We start from the raw sequence: 12799 nt of genomic DNA, 5'->3' as shown, positions 1-12799 counted from the left end.
TTTGGTGCTTATAAGCATAAATAATCATTTAATTCTATAGCAATCCACATCTCATTGTGCTTTTAGTCAACTCCAAAAATAAATGACAGCGTGGGTCTTCTGAGAACACAACTGGCCTGTGCTCTTCAATTGCAGACGACATGCCTATATGTGGTGACAAAACCACGTCAAAGGGACAAACTTCAGCAACGCATCTCATCAAAAGCCCCCGGCTGGTGAAGCTTTTGGTCGATTCAGACACCTAAACCATCATGAACTGGGAATTTACCTCGTGTGTCTCATATACGGAATGAAGGAAAGACACCCCCCCTTCAGAATATTCATAATTTATTGTTTTGCACCCTGAAATGACGACACACAACATATTTCTCTAGCTGCTTTTACTCAATGCAACTTATAATAGCCAAGTGAAAGAAGCAACAGTTGGGAAAGAAAAATAAAAAGCCGAATCCCTGAGCTGGTTGAAGGATTTCCCCCATGTCAGTATTTTCTTCAAACCTCCTTTTGCTTTTAGACTATGATATCCTCCCTCTCACTCTTTGAAAAGTGTTCAAATATTTCAAGGACAGCTTTAACGCACTGAGTGTTCTGTTCTATCTTATTGGCTACAGAAATTAGTTACATTTTTAATACTTGACTGATTCCTTATTGTACAGAGTCACACGCACTTTTTCTAGGAAACTAGAAACGTTTTCAACATATGCTTTAGTTGCCTTAATGCTGTTGTAGAAGATAGACACGATGGAGAACAGAGTGTATTTCATAGCCAGAGAAGACTTTTGTGAGATGGAACAAGTACAGGATGACAGGGCAGAGGAAGAGCAGCACACAGGTATTTATTTCAAATTATTATTTTCCAAAGGGCCGGCACTTTTATGTGGCATGGTGTGTTACGGTGTTTTGAAATGTTTGTAGTGTATGGAAGACGATTGGATGGTCTGATGTTAATTAGCTGTGACTCAAAGCTCTCTTGTTTCTAACTTCAGAAAAACTTTTAAAAGCTAAGAGCGAACCTGTCCTAGCTGTTCTTGTTAGTGATTAAATCTGAGAGAGCCATGTTTTGGTCGACTGTTCAGAGTGCTAATTTGCCCAGCTCACTTTTTGTGCAGAATGGTTGACTGTTTTCAAAATAGCCTTCCGTCACAGACACTGGCTTAGCCAAGTGGGTTATAAGATGTGCACTGGTTAAACTTATAGTCATACAAACAATGGCAGCCATTACACTTGCACTTGAGTGAGGTTTATTGCCAGTTGCCTAATTTTAGTCAGATGTGGTTCCCCTTCTTTTATTTTCTGAATTAGCTACTCCTGTACGGAGATAAGCCTGTTCTTCAAGTCCTGCACATAAAGCAAATGCCAGCCTTATCATAAACGGCCTCCACATCTCGGGACCCGTGTGTGTCTGAGGCGTAAAAGAGTTGGTGACAATCTGGAAACCTCATGAAGAAAGTGACCAGTCGAGGGTTGGGGGACTTTGTTTAGTTTGAATTCCCGGTAAAACATAAGACATTTTTGAAATTGTGGGATGGCTCTGTTTCATTATGAGCACTTCATGTCATGTTTTATCTTTTATCTTTATACTGTAAGTGTATTTTTTCGTGACTCTGTGAATAACAAATGCAATTGAGGCACCGTTTACTTTTTTTCTAATACTTTAATGATAACTTCTGCTCAACACCTGGGTGTCCTTGACTCCTTGGAATGGAGGAACTAATATATAATGTCAAAGATCAAATGAAGGCCACTCATTAAAGAAACAGAATAATGCAAAGTATTGATAAAAACAAGGATTATAGAAATATAACTACATATATAAAGTATGGTGATCTATACAACAGGACCCTGCCAGGTTAGACAGAGAGGCTGGCTGTTTACTGCTATTTAGAGGTTTAATTTATTGACAGAGAAATAGTTTAACGATACCAAGTCTTTATGGACGATGTCAGATGTTGTGTGGAGGAGTTGTTTTGTTGTCACCCCGGGTTCATGTGGAGGATTCTTGCGTTGGCGTCCACTCTTTCTTTTTACTGCAGGGTCCTTCATCTGTGGTGGTCTGTGGTGCTGCTTTCTCATCTTCCTTTCTGCCCTTAGGCCCTTTGCTGTGTCGTGTGCAGCTTCATAGAGAAGAGCGTTACTGTTTGTGGCACAAGAGTTTAGATGCTGAAATTCATTTCTTGAAGTAATGGCTACTTCTTAACCTTTTTAGCACACTGGCCCGCAGTTTGGCTTGGCTCAGACAATAATAATAATAAACTCTTTACATTTATAAAAGCACTTTACATAGAGAGTGGGGAGCCACTTCCACCCTCACTAATGTGCTGCAGCCACCTGGATGATTCGACAGCAGCCATTATTGTGCCATGCTTACCACAAATTAGCTGTTAGGTGGTGAAGTGTTGAGAGACAGTGAGTCAGTTACAGACTTGGGATGATTAGGGGTCCAGAATGATTAGGCCGTGGTAGGCAGTTTAGCCTGGATGTCGGCATACAACCCACTTTTTGCAAAGGATGCTCAGGGTCTTGGATGACCACAGAGAGTTAGGACCTCGGTTTTACATCTGATCTGAAGGGTGGTGCCATTTTTACAGCACATTGTCCTTGTCACTGCACTGGGGCTTTGGGATCCACACACGGACCACAGGGTAAGCGCCCTCTGCTGGCTTCACCAATACCTCTTTCAGCAGCAATCCAAGCTCTTCCTAAATGGTCTCTCATTCAAGTACTGGCCGGGCCTGAATATGCTTAGTTTCAGGTGGGTGACCTCTTCTGAAGGGCAGGTGCTGTGGTTTCACAGATCCTCAAACAGAAAGTGTTTGTCAGTTCCCAGCTTTTAACTTTAAGAGAGCCACTGTAGAGCTTTTCAGTCATTTTGGAGAGTGAGTGTTCTGGGTCCCCTCAGAATGGTCCTTAGAGATCAATGAGTGTGTGTGCGCCTCTCTCTGACAGAATACGTGGGTGCAGCTAGTTTTTAAAAAGGAATTCTAACACCTCATGATTGCTTTAAAGTCCCTTCCAGTCACTAAATCAGGACTTACTCATAGTCAAGTTATTCTGTCTATCCCAGCCCTCATTCCTTGAATTATAGCTCTTTGTTTTTGCTGGAGTCCATTTCATGCCTTGTGACTCAAGACGTTTGCAGGGTGGCCTCTGGAAAGATGTCTGATTTGCTCCTTTATCATCAGATGAACTACAGGCAGATTCTGGTGGAGTTCAGTTACTTAGTTTGGACTGTAAGTGAGGGAAGGCACAGCTGAACATCTTCTAATTCTGCTACCTAAATAGGCCTGTTGGGCCGGTAAAGCCTAGAAGAATGAGCAATGCCCACTTTATCCTACATCACGTAGTTCATGTGCTGTTCATTCTCTAATCTCACTCCACCTTGCTTTTCTTGCAGCTCCAGTGCCTCATGTTGAAGCAGAAAGGAAAGTCACCTTGGAGAAGGTGCTGGCGATCTTCTGTGTTCTCCTACTGGCCGCCCTCATATCCCTTTCTGTTTATTGTAAGTATCATCTGTACTGATATGGCATTGAAAAGTGAAGGAAATGTGAATGTGTGAATGCTTTGTGTATTTCTTATACCTGCAGTCATTGGCCCCTTTATTAGGTGGACTTTGCTCATTACCACATAATAGCTAATCATACAGCTGTAATTCAGTATACATAGTGGGGTCATCTGAAGGGGTAACAGGCTCAAATGAAGATGAATTTTTAGGATGCCAACCTGGCCATCCCTGTTTACTTCTAAGTCCAAACAGAAGCAAACTCTTGATGGAGTAAAATGAAACAAAACTATTGCCACAGTAATAAAGTGGCTGGTATTAATCAGGCTTTCTTGCCTGTCATCTGAAAGCCACAGAGATCCTTAGCTCTGGTCGCTCTGGATAGACGTGACAATTCCTTCTGGGATGTCAAGTTCTTGTAGCCTACGGACCAGAAGGGTCAGAGTCAGTTGCCCTCACTGGTCATTTTCTTTGTACTTTGGTGAAAGAAAAGGGCAAGACTGTTAGCCACAGCGCCCCCTTCTGGCCTGTGGTGGTATCACATACCTGGGAAGAACTTGGAGGGTGAGCCTCTGACATGCATGCATGACAATAGCAGTTGTGACGTTATGCAAAGCTCAAGTGGAATATAAATCTGAACGAACTAACTTAAACACAGCAATGAGGTTTATTAAGCCATTTTTTGTTACAAATCCAAATACCACAAAGACTTTCAAAACGCAGGTGGAGGGACATAAGCAGGCAGTTTAGAGAACAGCAACAAATCAAAATGAGAGAAAAACCAAACCAACTACAAAACTCAGGTTAATGAAAGAAAAAAAAACAAAAACAGAATCCCAAGCTAACTTCAGAGCAGTGAAGCTCAGAGGATGGCTGTCTCAGGGGTTAATAGTACACCACGCTTGAGGAGGGGTCTCTTTTGAGCTTCTTCGTTTCTTTCCCCTGCCCACCAATCAAGTGACTACTACATTATATTCATAGACAGGAGCATCTGGAGGAGCATTATGATGTCCACTTATTTGAAATGTTTTACCTTGTTGTTCTATGGCTTCTTGTGGCATTTTAATGTGATGATTTAATTTGGCCATGATGCCATGTTGTTAATTAATGGGTGCTAACATTTTGTCATTTTATTGCCTAAACACAGTATTCTGCTCGTTGAGTGGTGCACACTAAAAGTCACAGTCAGTGACATAATCGCCATAATGACATTTAAGTTGTCCTCACACTTTTGTGTTTATCAAAGATTACAAGACCTTGTTACTTAGTAACTGCTTTAGTTTTAATATTTCGTATCGTGATCTTTTATTCTTTTGTCTTTATGGCCTACTTATTTTCTGTCCTGAGGCAGAACTAAAATGACATCCAAAAGGTGGGACTGGCTGTAGGTGCGGTTGGCTCCTAGCCCATTCCTTGCCAATTAAAGCAAGGCTTGATGGTCCTCACAGTTCCTGACAATAAGCTTGGGGTTTGAAGGGGAAAGGTCTGTCTGCAGACCTCCAGTGGCAGGACTCTCTCTGGCTGATCAAGTCAGAAGACCCTGTGATGTCATTCAGGGACCTGAGGCTGGAGGTGCAAAACAGAGTGAGCTGGCAGAGAGACATTTTGAAAATGTGCTGTTCAGTGGGTCCACAGGACTAAAACATTGATGTCGTGGATAAAAATGTGCGTTCCTATAAAGTCAGAAATAAGTAAAGAATAAATAAATAAGTGCAACTGCATTTTACTATATATATATATATATATATATATATATATATATATATATATATATATATATATACATATATATATATATATATAGATATATACATATATATATATATAAATAGATAGATAATAATAATAATAATAAATTTTATTTATATTGCACTTTATATTTTAGCAATCCCAAAGTGCTAATATAGATATATAGATATATACTGTATATCTACATGTATATGTATGTTTATATATATATATATATATGTATAAATATATATGTATATATATGTATATGTGTATATGTATATATATATATATGTATATGTGTATGTATGTGTATGTATATATATATGTATATGTGTATGTATATATATATGTATATGTGTATATATGTATATGTGTATATATGTATATATATATGTATATATATGTATATATATATGTGTATATATGTATATATGTATATATATATATGTGTATATACAGTGTATGTGTATATATATGGATGATTGGAAGGATGCTCAAAATGTCGTTGAAGTGTTGGGCTGCCAGTTAGGTTACCCCTTTTAATCCAAATGTAAATAATCTTAAACAAAAAGAACATTTGATGAGATACCAGATAATATAAACAAAAGACAGCGGATTCTTCTTGAATCCTATAATAAAATTAACTTGGTAGTGTTGGTCATCTTTGGGCGCTCCGTGCTGCTCACAGTTCAGATCTGATATGAGACGCCATTCTCTGGGGTGTCCACTCTTTTATAATCTTCCAGCCATTAGGCCAGTATCAGTTGCCCTCAGGAGTCATCTTCTTGCTGCAGTGGGTGACAAACAGACAATAATGTTAGTGACTGCGCTCCCTCTCACCCTGAGGTGGTATCACTTACTCTGATAAATCAGGAAGGTGGTCCTCTGTCACGCATGAATGACACCTAATATCATAAATTAACCTAGGAATGACTTAAAAGGCAAAAGATTTTACCATTTCTATATTTTAATCATATCATAAATCTTCGTAAACTAGTTATACAGCATGTGCGTCTGACCAACTAATTTTTAAAACCACTCTAACGTTAAAGATGTCATTATAAATGCTAAGATGTAGAGGCTAACACACATAATAAACAGCAGTTAAGCCCAAGAACAGATTTGTTAAAGTAATAATGATAAATCTCCCCCCATATCTCAGGAAGCCCAACATTTATAATTGCCCTTTCTCACTCTTACAAGCTGCTGCTCTTGTGCCATCCCCATCGTGTAGCATAGCTAGGACTGCTGACCGTCCTTCCACCTGACATGCTCTCTCCTAGCAATCGACCAAAAGTCATCTTCATCTTCTGCCTGGGCCTCCTGTTTATTTGGTCCTCTGCATTCTTGAATCTTCCCAGGCTTGATGGATGAAGTGCAGACCCTCCTGAAACTGCATCTGTGTGTGTGACAGGTCACTTGTCAATCAGGCATCCAGCCCCTCCCATCTTCAGGCCACTGAGCTAGCTGCTACAATGCTGTGTTACTTCTGTGAGATAATCCCAGTTTAATATCTGAAACTACTCTTAGATGAGATGTACTGTGTTTCCTTCTGTGACGCTGTGCTGTGGTCCTGCATTAGATTGTGGCATCATCTTACATAAGTAATCAAAGTATATTTAACATTACTTAACATTACAGTTCTTTTAGAATAATAGATTAGATTATACTTTATTTGTCTCTAAGGGGAAATGATCATTTTACATAAGCTCAAGTAAATAATATATATATAAAAATAAAAACAATTAATGGACCCTCATTCCCCCTTCTTTGCCTATTTAAATATTTGTCTCCCGAGTATCTGTCTGTGCCATCTCCTGACTCCATTCCCTCTCTTTAAACTGCTGTCCTCTGATGTCTGCATTACAGCCTCCTCCAGCCTAATTTATGTTTTACTTTTAAAGATCGTTGGAGTTTAGGAGATGAGTGTATTTCTCTGTGTTGTGTCATTTTATGTATTTATCATGTATTGTGCACTAAATTATCATTTACTGTTTTGAAGAACCAATAACAAAAATAAGCATTAGACAAAATACTTAACTGTCATCTCAATAGACGTCACTAATGTTAAAGATGAAAAGAATCTTGAGAAACTGCAGGAATAGAAACCTAAGAAATTTGACAAACTAGAGGTGACCCTTCAGTCCATCAGGCCCGTGTGTTTAGCTAATAGCTAAGCTGTCCCAACATCTCCTCCTGATTTTTCTTAGAGGTTGTGGAGGTTTGGCTGATTGCCTCATTGGCAGTCTTGGTCTCTTAATTAAGCACTGTGCCCACCCATATTTAATATGGAAGACTGAGCAGTACTGGGGGGAGGTTGGAGGATAAGGAGACTGAACTTCAAGGTGGGATCGGCAGTGCAAACAAGCTCAGAGGTGGTGGGGAGGCAGGGCTGTCAGAGCACAGCAAGGGAGCCAAGACACTGGCACTCCAAGGGGTCTCCCTGGTGAAACTTAGAACAAGAGTGGGGTCTTGGATTGTCCCACCCGAGATCCTGGTAGCACGATACAGCATATCTGATGACAGGGGGCCAGCGAGGTGTGTCTCAGCTGAAGTTGGTTAGTGCAGGTGGGATGAGAGACAGTTGATGGCAGCTGAGAGAGGTGAGCTTATCTTGTCGAGGAGACTAACCTGATACCTTGAATCATTTCAAAAAGGGTTTTTAAATATTGATTGACTGTTTTTAACCTCCACGATTACACTGCCTTTTTATGGACTATTTATTGACTTCTTTCTTACCTACTGCATTGCACTTGTCATGCATGTGCGTTTTGGGGTTCATCTTCCGGGCTGACCTGAGGTAAGCGCTACCACTCTGGGACACCATGGGACACAATTGCTAACACTTGTATCTCATCACCGACCGCTCAGAGAGGATGCCCACACTGAGGGCATCTGGCCATGCCCCTTCGAGTCCTTGAACTGTAAAAACGAGACACTCCCAAGAGGTGGTGTCTCCTTCTGGAGATAAGTGCACTGCCTTATGGTGCTCTGATCCTGTGAAAAGACGCCTCTCCAGAGCCTATGGCTGTGAAGCCAATGGCTAAAACTTTAGCATTTGTTAACCTTGTGCTATCATGTGCTCATCTTTTTTCTCCAAAACATAATACCCCTGTTAGGAAGGGATTGAGTAGATGTGCCCATTCCTCTTGGGGCCTGCGGTGTCGGGCAGAAGTACACTCAAAAACTAGCAGGAATGACTCAACGTCATCCCGCGGGCACATTTGCACTTAAGTTTGGCTCGTCCTTGTCCTCATCCAAGGCGTTTGGCTACTGCTGCCTTAAGTCGTGCTTTGGCTTCTGCCAGGTTTGCCTGTGGTGAATTTGTAACTGGTTTACCTGGTATGCCAGTTGTTGGACTGATTACAACCAGTTGACCGATTTCAGCCATCGTAAGACACAAACTCCTTCTGACTGCGCCACTTGTCGTTGGATTAGGGTAGGACAGGACTCAAAATAAATGTTGGGGTGCCAACCGTGTCAACCTGTTTACTTAAAATAAAAAGAAATGAAAGCAGGCTTACCTCAGATGAGACCAGAAGCTGACCCAAAGGCACACATGCGTGACACACTTTATTATTTTGCTTTTGCTGTTTGACTTTCAAAACCAGTTGTTGTCTTTCACTTGCCACTGTGCCATTCTGGGTTACGATCTACTAGGGGGTCATGTGGACCGTTTGAAGTCAGGTGAGAGCCCCGGATGTTGAGCCTTGACACAACTAACAAGAAAAGAACAATGTGCATCTCAGCTTGTTCATACTCCTTTAAGTTGATTAAAAAAAAAAAAAAAAAACTAGTAAGGCACAATCTTCATCTGTTCTTACAAACTCTGATGGAGTAAAATGAGAAGGAAACATGGCAAGGGTGGCACGGTGGCACAGTAGGTAGTGCTGCTGTCTCACAGTTGGGAGACCTGGGGACCCGGGTTCGCTTCCCAGGCCCTCCCTGTGTGGAGTTTGCATGTTCTCCCCATGTCTGCGTGGGTTTCCTCCCACAGTCCAAAGACATGCTGGTTAGGTGGATTGGCAATTCTAAATTGACCCTAGTGCGTGCTTGGTGTGTTTGTGTGTGTCCTGCGGTGGGTTGGCACCCTGCCCGGGATTGGTTCCTGCCTTGTGCCATGTGTTGGCTGGGATTGGCTCCAGCAGTCCCCCGTGATCCTGTGTTCGGATTCAGCGGGTTGGAAAATGGATGGATGGAAACATGGCAAGTGATTGTTTGTCACTGCAAACCTGATAGCATTTCTTAACTCAGGCCTAAAAGATGTGTTACTTTATATTACTAATGTTATGAAATGATTTGTTTTCCTCAGATTTCATAACATTAAATCACAAGGAGCAAGACTTGGAAGAGTTAAGAAATGCAAATGAGAAACTTGATGAAGAGTCCAAAGAGTTCAGTAATGTGAAGGACTTCTACTGTGATGTTACAAACACAACTCACGGTGAGTGCTCTGCTTCAGGGTTAGTAGACTGTGGGCTCCTTACTCATCTAATCCCTCATTTTTCATTTGCTCTTTTCTTTTTTTTTTCCACAGAAAACACTTGCCCTGTATGTAAACCGGGCTGGGTCCCCTTCAGGTCCAAGTGTTACTTCTTCTCCTGTAATAAACTGAACTGGACTGAGAGCTGTGATAAATGCATAAGAAGGGGTGGACGACTAGTGAATATCGAAAGTTTAGAGGAGCAGGTATGTCATTTATGCAGGTGGATTTAAGATGACTGTCATGAAAAACTGTATACTGTAAGTTAAACTGTCAGGACAAGCTCAGTTTTTTAAAGATAAAAAAGACTTGGAAAGTGCATCACAAGAAAAATCCCAGAAGACCTAATCTGAAGTTGAGTCATCTCAGTATGTTATTAAAGCAGGAATGTCTTTCTTTAGCAGATTCCTCCAATGGATCTGGAGAGTCAGTCAAAGCATTTCAAAGGCTCAGGGCGACTGCCATATTAAGTAAAGTCTGAGAGACCCTTTGTTTTGTGACCACTATGTGAGAAAGTAAAGATTCTGTCAGAGGACACTTTCCATCTTTCTTCATTCACTACAACTGACGCCATCAGACATGCTGTGAATCCTAGTTTGCTGTTTCTTCTTTTTTCGATACAGGAGCTCTTAGATTTGCCATTTCTACCATACGTTTACATGCATTTCTGGTTTTTGATTGAATATCTGGGAGATTCGTAATAGACAAAGAGTCTCTGGTGATGTGCTAGTCGATTTAGTATATGATGCAATTTAAGATTTGCTCATCATTATTTCATGAAAATCACCAGGTGGCCATTGCATCACTCCAAATAAAACACAGAATGCTACTGAACTGCCCTTCTGAGGTGGTAGGCCCCTGTTAAGACCCAAATCAGTCTAAACGTCTAGCAAATTCTATCATTGGTTGATATCCATTGGGGGGGCTGGGGTTTTTGTGAAGTTTCCCCCTGGGATGTCGTATTCAGTATCTCTGTTAGCACACTGACACATTAGTTGTGTTGGACATCACTGCCATTTGCTGAAGTGACACAAGAAGTGACACAATAGCTCTGTTTATTATAAAAGCAGGTGACACACTGAGAGTTTTGTCTGTTCATTGCATTTATTAAGGGAGACTCAGGACAGTATCTATTAAAGCAAAAAAGGAAGTAAAATGTGTTTTATTTTAATCTTTTGAATGATTGTGACTAAGAGAAGACAATTCAATATAATGCAGACACACAGGCAAATTCAACTTTACATCAACTTCTTCATTTCATGTTTTCTTTTCAGAAATTTTTATCAAATCAATATGAGGTCATCGAAAGTAAAGTGATGTTATATTGGATTGGCGGAGATGACATCAGTAATGAAAACCCAACTACCAGGATGGACGTTGAACCTGTGAAATCCCAGAGGTAAGAAGACTCCTTTCATTCTGAGACGTCTCACTTTGACTGAATGAGCTACAAAACCGTATTAGGCAGGAGCAGAAGGGGGTTACCTACAGAAGACACTTTACTGTTATTAGAGGAGACAAACAAACTGTTTACTATCTTATTTAATAACATTAAACAGATGAACAGACATCAAAGTAATTTGTGTGTTTCTGACATTATTGAATCTCAAAGCAGTTTTTGTATAAGTATCACATAAATATGGCCGGTGACTGCTGACTTCACGTTTATCGACTCCTTTCCCTAAATCCTGCCACTAATGCTGGCCTTGCACATGTAGTCATGAATGTTGTTTCATAGAGCTCTGAAGACAATAATGAAATAAGTTACAAATGACAAACACTTTACAGTGCAGTAAACTAAACTACAAGTAAATAAGTGAGAATGTCATTTCTGAACTTAAACACACGGCTGAGGTGCCACGAGGTCACAGGGTGCCACAGGGACAGTGATGAGCCGAAGAGGCTGAGGTAGGAGTGTGAATGGCCACAAAGTGGATAACTGCAGGTGGAATAGCAGACATATAATAGGCAGATTATGGGATGTTGTTGGTTATAAAGAGTCCACTCATCCATACAACTGTATTCCTGTCTGCAGTATGCAACAGAGGGAGCTGGACACTATCCAGACTAGAAAGAGCCCAAAATTTGCCCAAAAGCCAGTCTGGCACACAGCAGACAAACTCTGAAATGTGTCGGACCCACCATATGTTTGGGAAGAGCTTCATCATGCTGCCCCAAATTCATCTTCATTTCCTATTAATGGTGTAAGTACAATATGATGACATTGTTAGTTCAGATTTTGAGCCGTAGAGCTCTAAAATGAGATCATCAGCATAGTTAAGGGTCACAAGAGACACAGCAGCACTGATGGCCGCACAGAGAAGAGCAGTTGCCACCCTGTAATAAAGGCTAGTGAGGCCATGGCACTTTAGTCTTTAATAGAAAAGGCCTTGTCTTTAGAATCATCAGAGACCTGATAAAGTGAACTAGTGAGTCATGTTTCTGACGACAGCTACTGGAAATGATCAGAAGTGTATTCAGCCAGAAAACAGGAAGCAATGGCAGCATTTCTAGATGTCACCCTGAAAGTCAAGGCAATGAACACGGAAAAAACAGTGAAGGTACACAAACCACAATAAAAGCTTTGACATTGTAATGGGCGGCCGGGTCCCATGCCCGGCCGGGATGCCCCTGCTGCCTATGTTCCAGGGGAGCAGCTGTGGGCTCCTCAGTACCTCCCCTGGGACGCTTGGTGACAGCCTCCCTGGGTGATGCGGGTGCTTCAGTTTCCCGCAGGGCTTCATGGGAGACTGAGTCCTCCACAGCCCTGTGGGGATGTTTTGTGGCTGCCAGGGTGGGCTACATATGCAGCAGGGGCATCCCGACCGGGCATGGGACCCGGCCACCTGTTACACCGCCCCTCTTCCAGACGAGTCCCGTGGGACTCAGCGGCACGTCCAGCGCAGGCTGGTCTTCTCCATAATGGGGAATTGGCGTCCTCAGCACTACGGCTCTGCCCTGTGGAAACAAAAGCAAAAGGTCTGGGGGTGTTGCCCTGACGTCCCTTTTATAATCACCCGGATGTGCTCCAGGTGCTTCCCGGCAATCTTCCATCGGCACTCCCAAGTGTGGCGGAAGTGCTGAGG

The 12799-nt window shown here is 41.7% G+C and overlaps 1 protein-coding gene across 1 annotated transcript; it reads left to right on the top strand.

The window, feature by feature from the left end:
* Window positions 1–701: 701 nt before the first annotated feature.
* LOC127527611 (C-type lectin domain family 4 member G-like) lies at window positions 702–10414 on the top strand. The gene is made up of 5 exons (XM_051926728.1): window positions 702–832; window positions 3395–3499; window positions 9543–9674; window positions 9768–9919; window positions 10337–10414. The coding sequence occupies exons 1-5, from the start codon at window positions 742–744 to the stop codon at window positions 10412–10414; spliced, it is 558 nt and encodes a 185-aa protein (XP_051782688.1). The 5' UTR covers window positions 702–741.
* The last annotated feature ends 2385 nt before the right edge of the window (window positions 10415–12799 follow it).

Source organism: Erpetoichthys calabaricus, chromosome 4, assembly GCF_900747795.2.
Source record: "Erpetoichthys calabaricus chromosome 4, fErpCal1.3, whole genome shotgun sequence".
NCBI lineage: Eukaryota > Metazoa > Chordata > Cladistia > Polypteriformes > Polypteridae > Erpetoichthys > Erpetoichthys calabaricus.
Note: the sequence above shows the minus strand (reverse complement) of the source record. Positions and strands in the feature narration are given on the sequence as shown.

Coding starts and splice junctions, on each gene's coding strand:
- LOC127527611 (XM_051926728.1), top strand. CDS start 742: ATGGAGAACAGAGTGTATTTCATAGCCAGAGAAGACTTTTGTGAGATG. Junction 3,500..9,542: donor CATATCCCTTTCTGTTTATT/GTAAGTATCATC, acceptor TGTTTTCCTCAG/ATTTCATAACATTAAATCAC. Junction 9,920..10,336: donor TCGAAAGTTTAGAGGAGCAG/GTATGTCATTTA, acceptor TTTTCGATACAG/GAGCTCTTAGATTTGCCATT.